This window comes from Acromyrmex echinatior, chromosome 6 (assembly GCF_024713525.1).
Source record: "Acromyrmex echinatior isolate Ae372 chromosome 6, ASM2471352v2, whole genome shotgun sequence".
NCBI lineage: Eukaryota > Metazoa > Arthropoda > Insecta > Hymenoptera > Formicidae > Acromyrmex > Acromyrmex echinatior.
Window position 1 is genome coordinate 17,613 of NC_141857.1, and position 25,235 is coordinate 42,847.

At 28.6% G+C, this 25,235-nt stretch overlaps 1 protein-coding gene and 1 non-coding gene across 5 annotated transcripts in view; both read right to left on the reverse strand.

The window, feature by feature from the left end:
- Positions 1-1,374: 1,374 nt before the first annotated feature.
- The window catches only part of LOC105154842 (synaptic vesicle glycoprotein 2B), a 30,495-nt gene continuing 6,634 nt past the window's right edge, over positions 1,375-25,235 (reverse strand). The window contains exons 1-10 of one of the 4 annotated variants that reach the window (XM_011070598.2): positions 25,012-25,152; positions 11,187-11,410; positions 10,288-10,347; positions 10,117-10,200; positions 4,879-5,203; positions 4,652-4,773; positions 3,870-4,108; positions 2,658-3,102; positions 2,060-2,347; positions 1,375-1,981 (exon numbers count right to left, since the gene is read on the reverse strand). In XM_011070598.2, coding sequence (XP_011068900.1) covers positions 1,926-1,981; positions 2,060-2,347; positions 2,658-3,102; positions 3,870-4,108; positions 4,652-4,773; positions 4,879-5,203; positions 10,117-10,200; positions 10,288-10,347; positions 11,187-11,223 — 1,656 coding nt within the window. In that variant the 5' untranslated portion in view covers positions 11,224-11,410; positions 25,012-25,152 and the 3' untranslated portion in view covers positions 1,375-1,925. Of the gene's footprint in view, positions 1,982-2,059; positions 2,348-2,657; positions 3,103-3,869; positions 4,109-4,651; positions 4,774-4,878; positions 5,204-10,116; positions 10,201-10,287; positions 10,348-11,186; positions 11,411-22,128; positions 22,848-25,011; positions 25,153-25,235 lie in introns of those variants that run through there. The other 3 variants (XM_011070603.2, XM_011070600.2, XM_011070599.2) reach the window with 3 other exon arrangements.
- On the reverse strand, positions 16,083-16,155 carry TRNAR-UCG (transfer RNA arginine (anticodon UCG)). Its single transcript has one exon. It is a non-coding gene; the product is annotated as a tRNA-Arg (tRNA).

The window sequence follows — 25,235 nt, forward strand, 5'->3', positions numbered from 1 at the left end:
ATTTTTTTTTACTCTATTTCACATAGTCTTTTGCAAATTGTAATTTGCATTCTTCAAATTTAAATAAAACTTTCCTAGCAGATCTACCATTTAAATTACATTCTTAAAATTTTCGTCGAATTATACAAGCTTATAGGAAGGTTTAGAAACACGTACAATTTCACTTAGACTTAGAACAACGAGTTCATTCACAATTTCATCATTTTTGAGTCTTAATGTATTTTCCACTATTTTTCTAGCAACCAATAATTTTTTTCATTTCTTATTGCGATTTCTTTTTATTGCATAAAATTAAAATTTTTATTTTCTCATTAGTTCTATAGTGAATATTTCGCTCTATTTTCATTGTAATTTTAAATAATTGACTAAATTTTATTATAATTTTACTATATCTAATCTATGAAATCACATTAATGTTTAACATAACAAACTTTTTTCATGTTAATAAACTTACATTAATAATTTAGATTTATTATTATGATCAGACTATAGTACAGATCATTTTAGGATTCTCGCAATATAATATTCCGGTAATAATACCTTATTCCGGTAATAATTTATTACGTTTTTTATTTGATATGAATTATTGCTGATGTACAATATGACATCACAGGCAAATAAAAACAGAATAAAATAACTGTTTTATTAATTTTTATATAAGCTGCTCTATTTTTATGATTACCACTATACATATTCGACTTTAAGTGAAAGCGAGAAAAAAGTTTTACTGCGATCTAATGTAGCGATCAAGAACAGGCTTTTACTCTTACATGCGTCATTCCTATTAGACGCATATATATTTTGTATACTATTTGGATTTAATCTCGATTTTTCTAAACCTAATATTTTATATGACAAGCTTGTCAAGCCTGTTGGTTGGCTGCACGATAGAAGGATCCGAGATCTTCTCTGTCCTGCATCAGTCTAAGTTCTCAGTCTGTTATTAAAGACGTGGTGACCTCTTCTGCATATATCCACTGATATATGGGACCTAGAATTTCAACGGCAGTTTCGAATGACATACAAAAGTTTGGTTCTATTAATATGAGATTAATTTGAATTTTGGTTTAATTTACCTTTTATCTTTTTCTAATTCTAAGAATTAAAATTCTGAGAATTAGAAAAATAATCAGTAAGTAAACTGAGATTAAAATTAATCTTACATTGATGAAATCGGGTCTGGAAAAGGTTGTCATGGCATGGACTATTCTCGGTTTGTTATTACCTTCCGAGAAGTGACATCAGATAAAATCTGATATATGTGTGTTTTAGATGGATTTGAATTCGGATCTTTAGTATAGAAGACATAACTCTACACCACTATCATCTTCTTGATACAGAAAATTGGGAAAGAATATTAAAAGCGTTACGGAATATGTTATTTTCTCTTTTAATTTTTTTACATCAATATGTCAAGTTATGTTCAATATGCGACATAATGCGATAACAAATTTATTTATTGTTAGTCTCAATCTTCAATCGAAAGAGAATATATTATAGGAAAATATATTTATTATATATCATAATTAGTTCATTACGGTACTTTTAAACACTATGATTAATGTCAGTACATGTATAAAATTCGATTAAGGCATCTAATTTGTGTATCATGTATCAAACTAGATGTTCGTTTTCTAGTTTCGTCGCTTCCGTTAAACTTTCGCTACAACGTTCTGCTTAAATAATGTTCTATATTTACTTTTTTACCTTATTATAATAAGGATTATATTATAAACAGCAGAAGTTCTAATTTCCTACTTGACGAAATGAGAATATTTTTCGAACTTTAAAATTCTCTCTACAACGCTACTTTTGCAATCGTCTCGTTTACTCCGGATTCCATAAAATTCAACGGCACTTATGTACTGGACAGAAGATAAATAATCGATCAATTGCTGTCTGATTAAGATGAATTTTTGCTGAGGTCAGGAAAGTGGTTCGCGCGTTGTGTTAGGTAGGAATAAACACAGTAAACCTCCTCCTGCAAAATGAATTATATGAAGTGAGAAAGTTAAAAATAAAAATTGAACAAAAAATTGGGAAATAAAAAGAAGCATACCAATTAGAAGAGCCGCCACTATGAAAGTCGGTGCTGGACAATACATGTCCAAGAGTTGGGCTATAACGATATTACCAATTATCCCGCCGAGGCGGGCAGCGACCATAGAAATGGCGATCCCGGTGGCACGCAGTTGCGTCGGAAATACCTCGGTAATGAGACAATCCAATGCTGCATTACCACAACTTATTGCACCGCTGAAGATGGCCGACACGGTCAAATTCTGATATTTGTTGTACACAAAGTATAAGCCGATCGAGCATAGTCCTGATGAAAATGTGCTGAACACTACGAGGAAGTATGCATAAGATATTTTTAGAATACTCTGGTGGAAATAAATCGCTGAAATCGTTTAAATCTATGTCAATTGACCCATTTCAGTATGAATTATATTGAACTAGATGACTATTAAAAAAGCTGTAAGATGTCACATTTTGATAATCTAAGATCTGTTCTTTTCAGCTGATTATCTTACACTGTTCATCTGTCCTTTTTCTCTCTACAAGAAAAAAAGAGGAAAAGCTGAAAGAAGAATGGTATAAGAAATTCAGCTAAAAAGAGGTCTCTTATTGCTTTTGATTTTCATAAAAATAAGCACCTAGAAAGAATTTACGTCCAAGGCGATCCATTCCCAAAACAGCAATGATATTGGCAGGTATGGCGGACGCCACTGTGATGAGAGATTCCATAAAAACAGAAGCTCCGATTTTATCGGAGCAAACGTTCTCGACGCTATGCGAACCCTTGTTAACGACATAATCGGTAACTTGACAGATCGAGGCCACTTCGCCTGGTTGATCGCGATGGAATTCGTCGAAACGATTAAACAGCTCAGGGAACCACATCATCAGACCGTAGTAACCGATATGGAAGGTGAAATTAATAACAATCGATATTATTGTAAAGCGAAGTATAGGTGTTACGAATAGCAGTCTACTATTCTCCACGATGTCACCCAGCATAGTCTTACACTTGCTCTTTTCTTCAACTTCATCTTTCACCGGATTTGAGTCTGGATAGTCATCGAGGATCAATTCTTTTACCTATGTGATAAATTAAAGATATTTTTGAATTAATTTACCGAATCTTACTACATAAAATGGCGTTGTATTAACAGCATTAGCTGACAGTAGTTTAATTCAAAATAGTTGTTAATTCAGTGAAACAATTAACGGTATTAATAAAATAAATACATCATGATTTAATAAAACATTGTTTTCATCCTTATTTATTCAATCTTGTTCTCACATAACAAACGTATCTATATTTTTTATTGTTGTTGGTATGTTGATCACATCATATTATGTGAAGCTATCAGAATTGTAGCAACTAAGTCCACATTTATTAGCTTTTACTTACGATAACTTTCTGGGAATTTTGAAATCATCATCAAAATTCGAATTATTGTTACATCGTTATGTTGCCATAATAATTTATTGGATCACATAATTGTCATATATTGCCGACAATGCGAGATAATTTTGATGCTGCTATCTTGCCGAGATAACCGTAAAACGACTAGTAATACATATATACATTTTGGATATTTCTTCAATGTCAGTGTAATGTCAGTGTATGTGAAATCGTTGAAGACAAATATATGACAAGTTGCCAACATTACAAGCCACCACAGATTGCGTGATTTTACTTAGACACGCTTTGTTATCTGGTTATTGAGTAAGCAAGATTATTAAATAAAGAAAAATAGACTACTGTTGGCTGACTACTGTTGAGTAATACAACGTACATTTTTTCCGTGTATTTATATGTATAATGCCAGTTACGATTAAATTGTTTAAAATCTAATTACCGTGTAGGAATCGCGTGGTTTGCCGGTGTTAATAACATATATCTTGCGAAAAATTTCAAGTGCTTCTTCATATTTTCCGGAAGATAAAAGATACTTGGGAGATTCGGGGAGTAGCAGAAGTAACCCCGTTACAACGAACGATGGAATAGCGCAGATTAATAGAAAAATTCGCCAAGAATTGTACGTGAACGTTGTGCTCGTAAAACCCATCTCCCTAGGGATGATCAACCATGCCAAGCCTATGGGTGAAAAGTCAAAATTGTGTATATATAAATGTACAAAGAGAGAATGTTTATCAAAATTACTAAAACGTTTAATAAATTAAACTAGACCACTATGAATGAATCAAATAAATAAAAAAGGGCTAAATATAGTCGAAACTAGATTTTGCCTAATAATATTTATATGTAAATTTTAAATACATCTTCTATTATAGTTATATAAACTGTGCATCGATTATTGTAGAACTCAAAATGCAATCACACAAACTGAAACTAAATTATATATATACACACACACACACATATATATATATATATATATATATATATATATATAAAATAATCAATTTAATAATGATACTAATATCATCTTTATTAAATTGATGATTTAATTTATACTATTTTAGCTTCAGTTTATGATTGTATTTCAAATCCCACAGTAATCGGCGCGCAGTCTATATAATTAAAAGTTTTATTTAAAATTTACATAGAAGTATTATAATAGGCACTTAGTTCCAGCTTGGATTGTACTTCTTTATTCGTTTATAACTTTTATCTTACCGGCTACGAAAAGATTCCCCAATGTCCAGAATGCTGCCATGAATGACAGCATAGAACCGCGTTTGGACTTCGGCTGAAATTCAGCGAAGTACGACCAAATGACCGGTCCGCTACCTCCTAGCCTGGAACGTCACTAAATTATTCAACTTTTTCGTTGCTGAGTGAGCACACGTAGCGCGGCTATATCGCAGTTGATAGCAATTATGCTATTTATTTTGGATACTTACGCTGCGCCGTTCAGAAAACGGAACAACATGAAGAGCTCATATGTCTGGCTGAAGCTGGAAGCAACAATGCACAGAGCGTTCATGAACGAGATGGCGATCAGGACCTTCCGACGACCGAGAGCATCCGCTATGGAACCCCAAGCGTATGCTCCGGCCATCATCCCAATAAAGATGATCGAGTTCAGCCATCCTTTTGCTTGAGTGTCGAGCTTCAGATCACATTGCGCACTCGGCAAGATGAAGGACATAGAGATCACGTCCATCTCCTCGCTGGTGCTAACAAAGCCACACACCGCGAGCAGGAAGTAGTGAAACTTGCCATATTCTGTGAAAATGATGAAATAATTATAAATCCAATAAATATCATTTATAATAACAATATTATAATAACATAAATCAATCAATGTTATAATTTCAACAGGGTATGCTATTATATAACATATATGCAGAGTAGAATAATAATTAGTTAATGAGTTAAAAGTTAAATAAGAAATTAAAAGATTAATAACATTTAACTTAATTTAATTATTATTATTACTTTTAAACTTTAATTTATTAACTTTTTTCTTTTTAAGTAAAAAATTTTTATCTCTATACGTTAATATTTTTTTCTATAAAATTTTAAACAGAGAATTATTTAATCCGAATTCACATTCCGGCTGAGGTAATATTTTTTGCAATAAGTTCTTTGCAAGTTTTAAAATGCTAGTAGTATCAAGTCATAATTGAGAAAATTTGGGGGAATATTAATATTTCAGATTGATTGAGTTGAAAGATTGGAAGTAAAAAATCGGCACGCAATCATTTCTGAAAAATTAATAAATTAATTTAAAATACATGTACAGAGTGTTCCGTAATTTTTGGCCAAGCGCTTTTGTGTAAATAGAACAGACTAAACTGAATAAAAAAATCCTCTACTATTTTGCAATTTTTGCAATAATTAATAACAAGATATTAATTACTAAAAATCACTGAATATTAATTTTCAATTAATTTTTTACTCAAATACTATATCAAATACTATATCAACTTTACAGAAAAACAGCAATTGCTTATTTTCTTCTCATAAAGTTCTGAAAATTTTTTCAGAATTTTTTAATACCGTATTTTCTCATGTTAGTAAAAATAGTAAAAACAGTATATCAATAAGAAAATGCAGTATTAAAAAGTTGATTAAAAATTCTAGAAAAATTCTTAGCTCTATGAGAAAAAAATTAACAATTTCTGTCTGTTTTTCTATGAAATTGATAGTATTTAAGTAAAGAAATATGGAAGATCAATATTCGGCAATTTTTAGTAATTAATATCTCGTTAACCATTGCGAAAATTGCAAAATGGTACAAGACTCACTTTAGTCCACTCTATCTACACAAAAGCGCTTGGCAAAAAATTGCATCCTATTTATGTACTAGAGTCTAACATTTAACTTTGATCGTAAATGGTGCTTCTTCGTATTTATTAGAGAATTAGTTTAGATAAAATTCAATGATTATGTTGAGGCGCGACGCTTATAGTACTTAAAGATGAACATGGGAAATTAACGAACTTTTGCATTTAGTTATCAACTCTATTACGTCATTGTACTATCCTTATTTTACATAATAAGTGATAAAGAAAAAATGACGCAATAGCGCTTTTTTGAACCTTAGTTGGATACAAAGTCTATACTTATTAGTAAAAAAAAATTATTCTTTGTACTTCATAAAATTTACAAATAAAATATTAAATTTATTGATGATCTATTTTACATTGTTCTGTTATTTAAAATAATCTGATTTTAAGAAAAATTAGGACATTTAATATCTAAATTAAATATTAGAAGAGAAGGTGCTATTATGGCATCCCATTACATTTCACACAATAACTTTGTTAATAATCAATATTTATGTTTAAAACTTGATAATTATATTTGTTAAAATCGTTGTTGAATCGATTCTGGACTCAAAGTTACGAAATATTTATTACTTAGGATATTATTAATAAAAATGTGACGACATTGCATAATGACTTGAAAAAAAAAATAGATGAGATAATGCGGTCTTCCATAAAAATAGTCTTAAAATATTAGTTTTGTTTAGAAAATAGTATTTTATTACAAAATTAACAAAAAAGTAAAAACATTTTAAAATATATGCAAATGAATGTACATTCACATAACTTTTGCATATAAACAGCTTAGTATTAAAAATCTCAGTAAAAATAGTAATAAACTATAGATTAAGTAGAGTTATCGATTATCAAATCGATTATCAAATCAATTATTTTAATATGAAAATCTCAAAAAAGAGGTCGTGAGTAATCAATACTCATAGAGTGCCACATTAGCAAAATGCCATACCATTGTTTAAATTTGCATAACTCAAAATATATGCAGTCAAATAAAATATTAAATAACAAATAATACATACTGAAAAATACATACTATATTCATGTGTACTACGCACTAGTTTCACACAAATGAGGAAGTATGTAGGTATAATTAAATGCTAAAATGGACCTCAGAAACGTTTCGAAATACTTGAAAGTAAAAATGCGTTATAATAAGTGCTGGCTATTGAGTATTAGTGTATTAGCGTTATGATGTAACGGTGAGTTACTGAATAAATAATTTTATAAATAATCATTAGAATTCGTTATATAATAGCGGAGATATTAAGGGAGATCACAATATATATATTGGCCATAATACCATTTTCTCCTCTATTTAATTGATTTGATATTAAATATCCAAGGGATTAAAATAGATAGAAATAGAAAAATTAAATAGTCATTGCCGAATCCAAACTTCTGATTTTTCAGATACTGGGAAACTTTGTATACATATAAACTACGTAAATAGATGAACTTAGAACATATCAGTTGCGATTCAAAAATGATTTTAATATATGGCAATAAACTTACGCTAAATTAAGATTTTCCTACAATACATGTTTTTATATTTATAATAACAGTTATTTATAATAACAGAATTTATAGCTAAACTACTAAAGAATTTAATAGTATAACAAAAGTACTCAAGATTATACTATTCATATACGGAGTGTTATTTTAATTATGAAAATTCGCTATTCAAGAGATATTTTGCGTCAATTAAAATGATATACCCTGTATATGCACGATGCTATTTTTGTAATAAGTGTGAAATGCAAAGTTTTATTCCAATGTATAAAGGAAATAGAATATACTCCTGAATTGTGTATGAAGTTGACAGAAGACATGCACAATAGCAGGCACTCGCGGACACCCGCAGGCGCCTGTGCCCAATTTCAGTATGCCGATCTCTGCTTTAACTGAATTAGTTTTTTATTCATGCAACTTTTAACGTAACTAAATTAATTTTACAAGCCATTAACTTTAATTTAATTTAGTTTTAAAAAAAACATTAACTTACCCTGCGTATGTGTTATATTACATTTAAGATCTTGAGTTAGTTAAATAATTATAAAAGACAGGTAAAGTAAAAATAGGCTGTACATGCGCATTAAGTAAATGCTGGTAAACACACTTCATATGCCTTTTATGACTATCTACTGATTGTAAGCTGAGATAAGGATAGTTTCGACTCATTTTTACAAATGTTTTAAAGCGATCTCATTATTTTATTTTACCCAAATTTTTTTTATTTAAATGACATGCAAGAAACTTCTAATGTTTTTTTTTCTCGCTTATAACATCATGATCCAATATGCTCACAATGACTACTCAGGAATCTTAAGCTGCTTTCATTTTAGGAGATACAATCGACATAAACGTCATTCTATCTTTCTTCAATAAATAACAAAGATAGAACGATATTTATCATTTGTGTTTCCTAAAAGGAAAGTAGCTTAACATTGTTGAATGTGAAATCATAACATTGTTAATATTATATTACTTAACAATAAAATATATATTAAAAAAATCAATCAGAGTCAAAACCAGCTGTTTGAGTGTACATATCTTTATTCTCATGAATAATAATAACGAACTCATAAACATTTCAACCCTTCTTTTCAACCTTTCTTCTCTTTCTTTTATCTTTATCAATATGAAATCTATAATTCTAAATTACATAAGTAAACCTATTCAAAAATGTAATTAAAGTCGGTGCAATTATCCATTTAAAGTGGAAGCACGACAATCTCGTATGTTCTTTCTTATCCAAATGCCAATTTAAATATATAAAGAATAACCAAATGAATATCATGAATACAAAATTTTTACAATGAATATAAAAATTTACACAAATAAAAATGGTGTCATATACATTGTGATTATTATAAATATTATGATATTATAAAAACTTACATAAAATAAAAACGATGTCGTATACATTGTGTCAATAGTCAAAGAGTCATTCATAAGAAAAACGGAAAATTAACAAAGAGAATAATTATAATAAAATCACTGGTCTGAGTTTAAATTTTATTAGACTTACATGTAATGATTTTCACGGCTCGACGTAAAGTTCTTGTGCTGTTAGCGGTCAGAGTTGAAATGAGGGTTAAAATAATAAAGACAAGTAGTTTTTCTTATAAATGACTGAATAAAAAATCTGACAATTTGATGAGCGAGGTAGCTTTGACTATTGACAGAATGTATACGACATCGTTTTTATTTTATGTAAGTTTTTATAATATCATTGTAAAAATTTTATATTCATGATATTCATTTGGCTATTCTTTATATAGCTAAATTGGCATTTGGATAGGAAAGAACGTGCGAATTTGTCGTCTACCTTCACTACCTTAAATGGATAATTGCACCGATTTTACTTATATTTTTTAATAGGTTTACTTATGTAATTTAGAATTAGATTTCATATTAATAAGGACCCAAAAGAAGATTAAAACGTTTATGAGTTCGTTATTGTTATTCACACGAGAATAAAGACATTTATGTGCATCCGAACAGCCGGTTTTGACTCTGATTAGCTTTTTTTATATATATTGGTTAATATATTTTATATTTATTGGTTGATTCATTCGAGTCTCTTTTCATTGGTTTGTATATTACTTAAATATTATGTTGATATTCACTGGCTATACTAATATTATATTAATATTATAATTTTCCACTTAACAGTATGAATATAACATAAAACATGTACAGTTACTACGTAAAACAATGAATAGAAAGTTATAACATTAATTGATATTATGATATGTTAGCTAGAAAGAGAGAGAGAGAGAGAGAGAGAGAGAGAGTTTTTTCCTAGGAAGTGACTATAAGAAATGTTTCAATGAGCGATAAACTCACCGCTTAGTTCGATGGCTTTCTCGAAATCAGCTTGAACATAGGATCCCTTCTCTGGATCGAGTGTTTTGCCTTTTAATCCGATACCTGATAATAGGATAAACAAGTGATAAATCGTAGATTCGATATGATGCACAAAGTGAATGCCGATTTTTATTTAGACTTTATACTCACAGGCAAGTTCGAGTTCCTTAGAACCGCAACCGTTGAGTCGCTCGTCTTTTACATCACACTCTGCAACGCGAAATTGATATCATTATGAAGCTGCCCCTATAACTATCAAATGGAAGTCTAGCGCCTATTTCTATCATTTAACTTCAATCTCAATTTAATTTTCCAGCATAAAAGCAGCAACATTGCTGCAATGTTACTACAATATGCTAGAAAGTTACAATGTTGTTGCAATATTGCTGAAATGATGTGTGTTCCATTTTTTATTTTTTTTCTATTTCTTAAAATTAGAAAAAGATAAAAAGTAAGCTAAACCGAAGTTAAAATTAATTGGATCGAAACAAAAATTCGTAGCGTTACAAATTTCAAAATTTAAGCAGTTATAACTTCGTCAAACATAAAATAAATTTAAATTTAAAAAATGAATTTTAAAGTTTAAAATCTGTATTTTCGAAAAGTCATTATATTTTTTCTATGAGTTTGATAATGTTTATATATGTATGGAAAACTACAACTGAATAAAACGGGAAATTCTTTTCTCACTTTTTGGGCTTATCACGTGCCCAAATAAAGCCTGCGAAAATTTTCGACTTTCTAACGTGAAAACTTAAAATTTTCTCTATAAAATCGATTTTTTAAATGTTTCTAAATTTTTTTTATTATCACGGATTAAATAAAAGAAGATTTTGACTTCAATTGCTTGTAACTTCGTTAAAAATCATATCGCGCAATTTAAAAACGGATTCAAAAAACTGAAATTTTGCTCTGTCGAGTACAATATTGCAAATTTCTTTTAAATATGTAAACATGATTCAAATGAAGCAATGCTACAAACGTTTATTCCGACCTAATACATTGAAATACGTAGAAATGGATACAGGAGATTTTAAAGCTGCACGTACTAATATTGCGCTTTGTGTCGGGTTCACCTTCTACCATTCTACGATGTCGGCGCGTGTGGGTGAAGCCGTTTGGTTAAAAGAATCAGATATCGAGCCTTTGCGTTCGACAGAAAGTTTTGTCGAATGTCAGGCCGGCGTGGTCGAACAGTGGCTGAAGTCTTTCTGCTGAATCTGCTCTGATCTGCTGCTCGTCGGTGGGGCTGGGCTTCGCGCTCGCTCGTGAACTGAAATAGATCGAATGACGATTAAAATTTTTCAGCTCGCAAGTTTGTTGAATCAAACGCAAAAGAACAATTTGATTCACGCGTGCTGATGCTAATTATTTAAAAAAAAATCTTATTTTTATTGGCTCCCGTCGCTATTTCGTACAATGGTTTATTCATAACAGAGCTCGGAGAGACGCGGACGAAATTATATGAATTCATCTAACAACGTTGAGTGTCTGTGATGCAATATTCGTAAAATACTAGTCGTTAGTTCGACACACCAATGAGTCGACATTCCCGTGTCTAAGCCCGTAATTTTGCGACGAAGCGATATCGCGTGTTGTCATTAACGCGAATTCCCGGAGCAAGATTAACCTCGAAGATAATTGGATTAATCGGGAAAATAGGACCTCGGTAAATCCGAACGATGACCTAGCGTAGATATCTAGGAATGCAGATCGTCCCGAGATCAGCGGTTGTCTTTTAATCCCACAACCTCCTTCCTAATAGCAATATTATCACATAAATCAATCCCGATATAAGCTGCGCATTCAATTTAAGTAACGCAATTTTTCCGCTTAATGCATCATCATTATATCGAATTGCGTATACTGGAAAACGATGAGTAAGCAGCGTTATTTTGCAATATATCTAAATCATTTGCATTGCATTTCTTGCTCTTTACTGATTGTGTGATATGTTATTACGGAAAATATTATTCGAAGGCGATATATCGTCTTTGGAGCTGTACTTTGAGTGTCCTTGATGCGCTCGGGAAAAAAAAAACATCGAACGCGTTTTAAATCCGCGATCCGGTGTGTTTCACGATCATTTGAATTATTACTAGTTCCCACAATTCTATTATAAGCAAACGTTGCGATCGTACGTAATATCTCTCGCGCACTAATCTCTGCTCGGTACATATCATCAACTGGTGGTGATCACTAGTCATTAGTTATCGATAAAATAATGATATCGAATGTTTTAAATCTTAAACGAGTCACTATTATCACCTATTATTAGAAGCCGTAAAGAACATTCTGAGATAATAACATTAAAATGTTTACGATGAAATCAATTATACGAGAATAACAAAATGAAACGAATCATTTTATTCGAAGGATAGAAAACATACTGAAAAATATGGATAAATATGGATTTAATGTTTATAGATTCTCACTATTTGGTGTTGATATATATATCAGCATAATGTATTTATTTAAATCATTATTAATTTTAAATCCATACCCAGTTAACGCTAATCATTGAAAGGATTAATTTGTATACCCAATGTATCGAATATTCCAGAACAGTAAAAAAAGTTTCATAGAATGTTTTAATGAAATATTCAGAATGATATAGAAACACTTATTGTTTATATATATATCATGAAAATCACTCATTCACGAGCAGTATGCACTTTACGGAGATACATTAACTCGTAAGTAAGAATCATTTGCAAAAAAATGTAAAGAGCGCAATGTTTTGCTTATTAAGTGAACCTCCTAAGTTGAGCTTTAAGGTGAATAAATTTTTTAACAAAATATATAAAATATGTTTTTGACAATACAGTTCTGTTAAAAATTTATTCAGGAACCAGTGGATCTAGAATATCTAGGGAAATTATGATTTTGTAAAATATACGCATATGGAATATTTTTTCGAATATGTAGATATAAACGATGTATAAATGGAATATTTAATGTTAGTTAGGTGCTGACATTAATTAGAGTCGGTATTGGACATTTCAGCACCTGAGGCAAAAGAAAAAAGTGTGCTTCTTCAGTAACAAAAAGAAAAAATAGAATAACTAAAATAGACTAACATTAATTAGTGATGTTTAATATTAATTTAATGTTAATATTAATTTAATAGGAATAATCGCATGTAAGAGATAACAAGAAATAGAAAAAAAATTTTTGTTTCACATATGCTTCAGTGATTCGTCGAGTCTCAACGGTAGTATAAAGTAGAAAGGCCAATGTCTAATGCTGATTGGCTCCGCCATTTCTAGATTAACTGTTAGTTAGAAGAAGACAATGTTAGAAAAAGAAGAATTGCATCATAAATATTTTCTGGAAATGGCAACTTCCGGCTAATTAACGTCACTGTGTTCAGCAGAAAAAGCAGCTTTGCGACTGTTGTAAAATTTTTGAATATAATTGATTTATACATTTAGATTCAATGAAAAAGTAAAATCAAGACCAATCACATTAAAGAATTTTACAACTATTGCAAAGCTGCTTTTTCTGCTGAACGCAGCAATGTTATTTTACATTTGTTTTATTACATATTAAGCCATGATATCTATAATATTACTACTAAAATAAAATTTTTTATTTCTTGCATTTTGTTTAATTTACTGAAATATATTAAATGTTTAATAAAATATTAAATGTTAAATAATATTTTTAAATTAGTTTTCTGTAATGCATTTTAATGTCATATTTATTTTTGCTCTTTCCTCAAACGGTTTTTTTTACAAATTTTCTATCATTTATCTCGAGCGGCTCACAAATTCAGATTTAGATCCAAAATCTATAAGAAATCTTCTCTGGTTTAAATCTATTTCTAAAAAAAATTATTATGATTCTGGGATAATATTAATTCTAATAAAAATTTACAGAAAATTTTCTTATTTAGTATTTTTCATTTAAAATAATACTTTTTATGTTTTGATAGCTAAAAAATTATCAATTATATTTTATCGTAATATATATTTTATTTTATTTAATACATAATGTTCGATGGCGCAGGTTACCGTTAAAGTCATAGTCACCACGCACGCGTTGGTAGTGAATGAATTAAAATATATAGAAGTTTATATTGTTATTTTTGCGTTCCTTCAAATTTTTTACATAAAGCAAATGCCTCATCTGCCACATTCTAGTTCCATTTCTGTGCAATCATATTTTTATTTCCTCCATCAACAATAGAGGTTTTTTTATCTAACTTTTATTGTTTTAAACTTTCAGAAAATATAAAAAAAATTTTAAGATTACTTTTTTATTACATTAACATTTTTATTATATTATATTTTATTACATTTTTATTACATTAAATATTTTTCTCGGTTATTTTAGAATTGGACTTCATCTTTCTTTATTTCGAGAAAAATGAGAATTAACTTTCTCTAAAGTAATCGGAGAAATTTGAGAATAAAATTCCACTTGAGCCAAAAAAGATTCAGATTGGTCGTTACGTCTTAGGCGCCGCTACATTGAAATTTGTTTGTGCGCCTCAACATGAAACTGCAAAAACAAATAAATGACAATTTCAACTTTTAGCTCTATCCAGACGATAAAAGCACAACAAGATAATTTAATAAAAATTTTTGTTTTTATATATTTTATACTTTTTACTTTTCATTTTTTTAATATTTATTTTATTTTTTTATTCATTTCAATATTACAGGCATATAGTAGGAATATATTTCATATTTGATTTTTTATAATAATATATTTTGTAATAATACATTTAGGAATAATACATTTTATAAAATTCGAAATAATAAATTTGAAAAATATATTTTGTAAAAAAAAATGAGAAAGATAATTTAGAAATTACATTTTCTGATCTTAGTTTTTGTTAATATTTCTATGATCCTTGTAATCGGGATTATTAGCTAATTTATTTTTGATTAATAATAGTAATACTAAATTGAATAACTGTGTCATACTTATCAGATAATTTTTGATTAATTTTAAATTTAAAAATAAAGCCCTAAATTATATAAATCAATTTTTTATTAAAAAAGTTTATTTATGAACAAAGAAATATACGAATTTATGTACTTTTAATTTAATACGGATTTATTTGTCGTTGAGGTTTAGTACATAAAAATGCATGAAGATATACAAATAAGTATACTTTAGAAGATGAAAATACACATTAACACGTGTAACCATTGAAAAAGAAAATTAATTTTATAGGATTTAATTGGATAAAAAATGCATATAGAAGATTGAATACAGATTAAAATAGCTGCACCTAATGTGTGTGTGTAGATGAAATAATACATTATGTGTACTATCCACCATTTTGACGTAAAATGCTTTAAAAGTGGATATGCCATTGTGATACTGTATATATCTACTGACTTTAGAGTAGAACAAAGCTCTAAATTTACAAAAATATCCATGTTTGACCTGTAATATATAATAATTGTATTATATTAAAGAATTATTAAACGTTTATTGGATAGATCAATTAATTAAAAAATGTCGAAATAGGCAATAGGAAAATACAATAGGAAAGCAACCAGTAGGAAGACGTGATTGTCGACATTCGCTTAATTAAAAGCATTGCGCTACTCTTGTAAATCTAGAATAGACACAGTAGCGACATTGCAGATGGAGCAATCAATTTTCATATGTTTTTGTATACTTTAAAAATTATTAGTATCTGTTAAAAAATTTTGCCCTGGAGCGTATATTGCATACTGCCCAGCAACGGCTCTGCAGATTGTAAACAGAGGTTAATACCAACACGGTGAGAAACATACAAACAACACTATATGGTATTGATTTTTAAAGTACACGAGAATACAAGGAATCTGAATACGCGCATCAGAAGGACGAAAAGAAAAAAACGATATAATTATACAGTATTTGCATTGATAGGATAAGATGAATCATCATAGTGGCAGTCATACGCATGCCAAATATGTAATAAAAAAAAAAGAAAACACTGACCGTGACAGGACTCGAACCTGCAATCTTCGGATCCGAAGTCCGACGCCTTATCCGTTAGGCCACACGGTCTTATTGAAGGGTTGTTTCTCAAGAGAAGTATTTCATCATTTGGAATGTATTTTAACCCCCTGCTGTTATCGATCTACTTTGGATGTTCGACAAAAGTTAATATTCAAACTTTTGAAATTTAAGTACTTTATTGTAATAAAAATTAATGAATATTTAAATATCAAATGCATAGAAATTTACTGATAACGATGATTTTAATTAAATATTTTATTATATATAAAGAGATAATTAAAATTATACATATATTGATATTTATTAATATCTTTATCATTTTCATATATTTTTTCCTGTAAAAAGATTTAATATATTGCATACAAGTACATGCATATAATGTACCTCTTCAATGCTATTTAATATTTTTAATGGCTGTAGAAGAATCATATTTAATTGAAGAGTTTGGACGATCGTTTATATCGTCGATTCTGAAAAGAGAGAAGTTTAACGACGTAATTGCGAAGGAGGCGTTTCACGGTTTAACGCCATTCTAGAAAACGACACGACATCCTGACTCACTAATGAACGAACATCACGCGCGTCCCTTCACGACGTTTCGTCGCGACACAGAATCATTTCTTCTGCGATTAAGATTGGCTGTTTGCGAGCCTAGCCATTACATTCTCGCGCGTGTTCGGAGCTTCGGATAAAAAAAATTACTTAACTTTTTATAAAGCAACTAATATTCAGCAAACAGGACATTTCTAAGAAGTGTACGATAAATCACAAAGAAACGGTGCAATTATCATAATTATTCGTCATAATATGATAATTATTATCGCGAAGTTGCGGTCAATATGTATTAATCAACGTTTGATTGAAAAATAAAAACATAGATATCGTCAAACCGGATGTCCTAATGATAAATCTTCTAATCAATTCTCTATTTTTTTTCTTAGCAGACATATTGAGGAAAGTCATGAATTATTTATTTGCAACTTTTTAATTTTTCCATCGTATATCCTTATACCTAAGCTTTAAATTAAAATTTTATTAATAGAAGTTTAATTTATATCGTTTGCAATTCAAAATCAATTGTCGTTTTTGTTAAAGAAAATCGGTTCTAAAAAAAAATTGTTATCAAGGAAAAAACATATTATAGTATTGAGTCATCTTATATCGATTGTAATTATAGATTATAATCACAAATTACAAATAATAACGAATTACTATCAGTTTGAAATCAGAAATTGCTATCAGTTTTGAAATCTCATTTATGAGCTATTAAACATAAGTAAAATGCATTTCTGTTAAACTTGGTTGGTATTACTTAATAATTGGCTTAATTTACTCTTAGATTGTTATCGTAGCGAAAATTATAATATAAAAATTAAAATACAAAAAGAAAAATATTTAAATGGTTAATACTAGCTAAATGACTGAAAAGATAGAAAGGAATCAATTACAACGACGAAGTCTTCTCAAGTGTCGAGTAACATTAAATCGATATTTCTATATGTTGCAAAGATAAAATAAAGTTGTTGCGAAATATGATCTATAAAATCTTGATATAAAATTATAAATTATTAATAAGATCTATAAGTTATTATTTAAAATTATTTTTCGATTCTTCCTTCTGAAAAAATAAAAATCAATATAATATTTAAATACGTTTCTTTTTCTCTGCTTTTTATATTTATTTTATATTATTTACTGTTTAGTTATATATTACATGTTTATTTTTGTTTATGTATATATCAAAATGATCCATTTAACTTGAAAACTTTAATATATATTTCACTTATTTTTAATGGTACGAAAAAATGTTTTAGATAAAAAAAATGGAATGATTGCGAGGGAACATGTATTTCGATCACGTTGTTCTTTTTTCTAAGTTTCAAAAGGGATATGTTTTAGTCACGTTTTTTTTCCTAGGTAGGCATAATATAAATATGAAGGTCACTTCCATTTTTTTAGATGTAATTATATAATTTTTTTTTACATACAATACAATTCCTCTAATTATTCTACATATAATAAGAGTTAAGATAGAGATATAAAAAAATTAATAATTTTCGAATTATTTTATACTTTATTTTAGTGCATAATGTGTCAAATATTTTGTAAGCTATTAAGATTTTTCGATATCTTAATACTTTCACATGTAGAATAATTAGAGGAATTATGTAACAAAATCATATACCCGGAAAAAAATGTTTCATAAGTAATAATACATAATTATATATAATTATATAAAATTATATATAATTATATATATAAAATATGTCCATATATATAACATTTTTTCCAATTATATCTAAAAAAATGGAAATAACCTTCGTATCTATATGACGCTTCAACTTAGAAAAAAACAACGTGATCAAAATACGTCCCCTTAAAACCGTTCTACTTTTATCGGAAACATTTTTTCATATCATTAAAAATAAGTAAAATATTCAAGGTTTTCAAGTTAAGTGAACCATCCTGTATACAACTTTTAACACATTAGGTTTTTTCTGAATGCTTATACGAGGTGTTATCTTTGCGCATATCATATAACTGATATTGTGCTCTTATTGTTAAAAATATAACACGGAGGAAAATTGGAAAAGTTGCATTTTAAAGTCTCAAAAATGAAACATTCAAATATTCACCCTTCACATTTTGCAAACTCATATACTTATGATAACGTAACTTAAAATGTACATTCTTTCAAATATGAACATTTCAATATGATTGTAGCCATTTAAGTTAATAGAATATTATTTAACATCTATTTATAGAAATACAATGATATTTATAAATCATTAGCCTAAAGAAAAAAAGACGCGCGCACACACACACACACACACACACACACACAAAAGATAAAATGTCCAGAAATTCAAAGATAATATTATTGCAGTGGAACTTTGTGAATTAGATAATAAATTTTGTCAATTAGATAATAAAAGTATAAGCCACTTTTTTCGTGAAGTTTTTAAATATAAACGTTTAAAGTTTGACTAATTATAAGCATTGATTAAAATGTCATCTGTCCATGTACAATGATATTATATTAAACAAAACATTGTGCCACTGTATGTATACTATCACGGACAGACAACTTTAAACAACGTTTATAATTTTTGATTAGTCAAACTTTAAACATTTATATTTAAAAATTACTTTACGGAAGAAAAATGGCTTATTACCCTCGAATTTCGGGACACTCTGCATGTGTGCGTGTGTGTTTATGTGTATATGTATATATATATATATGTATATATGTATATATGTATATATGTATATATGCTTGATTTTTCTTTTATGAAGATACAGTTTATGTAATCATTCATTCTCCATGTCATGAGCAAACTCTACTAGCTAATATAAAGTGTATTAATTTTTAATATTGAATGAAAATCAAATCAATTAAGAATTAAAGATAAGACTAATATTCATTATTTTCATTTTAAGCAAATTATAGGTTTAATTTATATACAGTATATTAGGTTTTTAAGCGTTTACATTTATTATGTTTTTAAATAATTAGAATTATAAAAAAATCTTTTTAATATATAACTCGAATTCGATCCTTGAAATAATATTTCGCAATAAAATTGTTTACAGACTTTAAGATGCTTATCAACATCAGAATATTAAGATCAATTTAAGATGTCTTATGAGCATCAATTTAATTAAATTGTTTGTCAATTTAATTCGTGATCTTACTACTCCAGTTCTGTTAGAATTGCCTTTCAAGATTAAAAATAAATTTGGCGCGCAGTTTGAAGAATTGGATATGAGTATATAAATTCGCATAAAATTATTTCAGCACTAAAGATCCAATTTGATCACTAAGGCCTTTATTTCTAATTCGTTGTGTTGTCACATTATGATCTTATAAAATATTTTCTATTTTTTAAATAAAAACTATTTTATTTAAGAAGATATCATAATGACTTAAACAAACGTTTTAAAATATTTATATATATTTATTATATTTGTATATATTTTTATTTGTATATATTTAGTATATATTTTTAATTATGGTTTTATTTTTTCAAATAAAATATATAATATATATATTTATTTTATTGCAATTTTGTAAGAATTACGTTACAAAATTATTTTATGATAAATTCAATAATGTGCAATAAGTTTAATTTTTCGATAATTATTAATAAAATATATTGTCACTTATGTTTTGGGTATATGAGCAAAAAAAACAAAATATTTTCAATAAAAATGTTTATTAATCGTAGCACACACACAATATTTTAAATAAAAATTAGAAAACACTTTTTTATTAAATACATTTGTTTTTTCACTTATAAATATCATAAATAGATAATAATAAAAGTACATTGCATTATTTCTATGAAGTTGTCATTATCTATTTAGAAAGACAAAGGTAGAAAGACAAAGGTAGTCAATTATATTTCTCTCTTTAAAATGTCAAATTGAAAAGAGATGCTAAGATGATTCAATTTTTTTCTAACGGAGCATGAATACTGAGAATCAGGGAATGCGCAGTCTGTACTTATTATGTTTATGATAAAGATCTAACAGCAATACAAATAACAATATCTCAAACGACTATCTAAAAATTACATGTTATTATATGTACATTATTAAATAATTATTGTTATTTATTATATCATAAAATATCTTACAAAATTATGATAAAATAGATATCTCTTTAAATTCCATTTAAAAAATAAAACTGGTTTAAAAAAAATGATAATTTAAAACTTTTGTTTAAGTCATTATATACAGAAAAAATGATGTGTTAATACTATTAAACATTAATTAATAAAAGACTGAAATTGATTGAAAATAATTTTGTTGATTTAATATTAGTATTAATGAAACAATTATAGCTCTTAGTTTATAGCTTTGATATTATATCATAAAATATTGTATGTTTCATTAATGCTGTTATTGAATCAATAAGATTATTTTCCATTATTAGCTAATGCTGTTAATATATTTTTTGTGTGTTGATTTTCTTAATTAAAATAATTTTTTTACTAAATATTTTTTTTATAATTTTGTTTAATACTGAGTGTATACACTTAAACCAAATACATTATATATCGAGCCTACAACTGAAGAAATTTAATCTTTAATAAAAAAAAAATTATATAGTTTTTATAATTGTATAAACAAAAAAAATTATTTTTTAAATATTCCTTTTAAAAAATTTATTTAATATTTCTTTTAATTAATATTTCTTACAAAAAAAAAAGAAATAGTTAACTTGGAATTATATATCGATATAATAATTAATATAATACTATATGTAAGAAAATATTATATTTTATTTTATATAGAGGAATTTTTTAATCTTTATCCTAATAAAACTGTAAAATTAGTTGTAAGCCCACATTTTGTATTTGTTAAATAATAGTCTTTGAATTATATTTTGCATCAACATCTTCGACTAACAATACTAATTTTTAATGCTAACATGCGAAAACGAAACGAGGTCGACTTCTATAAAGAGCTCGAAGTAGCATGCACATTAAAGAACGCTGTACTAAAGAATCGAATGATTTGTGCGTACAAAATTACGGTCAATCTCAATTATAAATATCAATTATAAATATCACTATAATCTCACTTTTTTGACAAAATTAGCAGAAGAAAGTACACGGAATATTTGAAATACCGCTCGCGTCATGCTTGTTAGACAATGGTATAAAATTTGGGCTCAACATTCTTATTAATTATTTATTAATTGAAGTGATGCCAGTGATGATTACTAAAAGGTTGTATCAAAAGAGTTTGTCAAGAGTGGAAAATTTTTGACGAAACCGTCTTTAACTGCCTTTCATAATCACAATTTCCAGTGAGAAATAAAAATCTAGTCGACGTCAATCCGATTAAAACAATATCTGCATTCACTAAAAACGTTTTTATGATATTGACTTCTATAATGAAAACGAGACCATTTATAAAAAGAAGAAGTGATTAGATACTAATAACAAGTTTTGATACCAGTGATTTCGATATTATGAACACGAGAATGATACGCTTGCTCTGAAAACTTACTTTGATATGACGATTCTTAATCAAACTCCGCGTATGTACAATCTTCTTTCTGAAAGGATTCGATGAAATGTTTTTCCGTGAAAAATACTTCCTATCCCGCAGAGTTCTACAGGTCGTATGACTTTTTCTGTGTGCTTCTAAACTCCTTGAAGGACGGTATCTCTTGCGCCGATGTCAAATTTTCATGACATGTATTGTAATCACTTCTTACAATTCTCGTAAATTTCCGTCGTCTTGTGTGAGAAAGAGACCATATTTCACTCAAGCAAGCGTATCACACAATCGTGAAATATCTAACATTCTTGGTAATATATCATAGCGCACACGCGCACCTTCCACAAAGTATTTCAGCGATAGAAAATTATTGTTATCGAAAATTACTGCTACAATTTGTCAGAAAATATAAGATATGAGTCAAGCGTTGATATAGACGATAATTTGCCGGGCGATTTTCGTGATGGTTTTCGACACGGCGGGAACGCACCTGGATACATCTGCGGAATATGGTAATTACACGTGTGACCCACGAGACCCGGGATTTCAATGTTGATTTAATGTTCGATTAATTGTTCCTCGTCCGATCGTGTCAAGTCAGACGAGTCGCAAGTTCGGCATTTGTCGCTCGACAATGACGCTTGACCCACGAGCTTGGCTTGCGAATGAAACGAGTGTCGGAACGTTGAAACGCTAAAAGAGAACTACCTGATATCTCCCACTAATATGAACCAATATACTCGGCGAGTATATAGTAGCCATTGTTTCTGACTGCAGTGCGTTGGAGGGGCGGAGACACATACGTTCAAGGATGAGTGTGTCCTTCGCGGGGGCTGAGTCTTTTACAGCTTGGAAATTTTTCGAGCTTACTTGCGACATCACTACCATCAATTACCATTAAGGCATTGCATTTCAAAAAAAATGAAGAATAATCAGCGAGTGGTGTACAACCGATGTACGCGTACCACGACAGTCATAACGTATCGACCTTGCTGTGACTGGAGCAAGGATCACTACTCCTCGGCGAGATCGAAGGTTATCATAAAAATACCGGACACTGCGACCCGATATCTATAAGATCAAGGCATTTGAATATAAAAATAAGGAAAAGGAGGACGTAACGAGCGTGTCGCCGCGTGCACATATTATAATTAATCAAACGAATTATTGTCGCGATCCAACCCTCTATAAACCAACATCAAGATCCTCGGAAAGCGGTTTCAACCGGTTATGTAAACGTCAGGGAATAAACTGTAGTAGCGGTTTCAACCGGTTACAACTTAAAGAAATGAATCGTCTGCATTGCCGTTCTGGAGGAGGAAGAGATCACATGACACAAATCATTTTCGGTGCAACCTTGTTTGTCGTACATTTTTAGATTTTCATGCTAAATGAAAGATTTTCACCTGGGACGCTTAGCGCGTCTTTGACCAACGCTAACATAATGGTCTTCGAATAAACGAAAGAACGTGTACTGTCAATATTATTAATTCATCTAACAGACTGTAGCATATCGCTTATTGATTTTTTTGATAAAGAGTAATTTCATTGAAAAAGTATATTTGTCACAGCCCTTTTGCAAAAAAGTTATCCTTTATATGAAGCGATAACTAGTCTGCTTTAGCCTTTTTGTAAAAAGATTAGCCTTTTTCTAAAAAGGCTAGTTTCGCAGAAAAAAGTTGCTACATATTTACAGCGACTATCATATTCACCACTATAATGTCTTGACCAGTATTAGTGTGTCCTTCTAATTCCAAATGTAAATTGCAAAATGTAAGTTCTTCGTATATTCAAAATTAACGAAGAACTTGTATCTTTATTTTAGTAAGAAATTTTTATTTTTAAATTTTAAAAATTAATAACCGAAATCCAAACTTGCATGATAATTTTTTAGATCATAATTTTACACATATATAATTATTACTTAAAAATTATCATGTTCCGGCAAATAAGTTGACGTCATTTGTTGTTACTATCATCTTTAACGTCATTTTGACGCTAAAATGATAACAAATAACATTGGCTTGTTTGCTAGGCTTTAGCAAGTTTAGATATTTTTTTATTTAAAAAATTTCAAAAATGCAAATATCAAAATTTCTTATTAAAATAGATATATAAGTACCTTGAACACTATAATTTATATTTGAATTTTAAATTTGTACACACTGACAAATATCATTCTTACTAAAAAAGTAATTGCTTAATTTACTTCCTTCTTTTTAATAACAATTATCTTTAACAGAAAATATTTTCTTGATGTTAATTTTAAAATATATTTATTAAAAACTTTAGAAAAAACTCATTATTATGTACTCAAAAGAATTAATTTTTTTAAAGAATTCTTATTACAAAATTGATCGAAGAAGCGACTAAGCAAATTGAAAATTGTTTTAATTTAATAATCTTGATTAAACTTATTAGGCTTTAGATTATATTTTAAATAAATTTGATGTTTAGAGATTATATTGTAAATAAATTTGATGTAATAAACTGATGATATAAATTATATCGCGGATATATGAACTTTTAAAATACTTGAAACAAGAAATTATCACTAGCATGTAGTATGTATTTTTCCATGCGTAACACGGTTGTTATATAAAAGAAACTGTATCATAAAAAATATATAATAAAAATTCTAGCAATAAGATTCTATCATATACAATTGTAAAGCGATTAATTAAAGGTCCAAGCATTATTTAATAGAATTTTTATTTGACACATTTTTAATTGGCAAAAAACTCGAGTTGATTCGGAATCCTTGACTCCATTTTTCGCTGACGCATCATTTAAAAATATAAAGTGTTTTAAGAGTAATAATAACAATCTAAAAACAATAATAACAATTTAAAAATAAAAATGGTTTAAGAAACAATATGAAAGACTTACCAAGTATGAGAGTTGCTAAGCTTTGTGAAGTGTTCGCCCGAATTGGGGAACTACCAAGGTGACATGAGAAATCACAAAGCTTATATAGGGCGCTAAGACACTTCGGGATCCCCCACCCTAGTCTCGGCAGAATACATTGTGGAATGATTTCTATCACGCGTAGTGTTATGTCGTGTCGCAAATAAGAGAAGAAAGTAGAATGTGTCTCACGAATCGTGACTCGG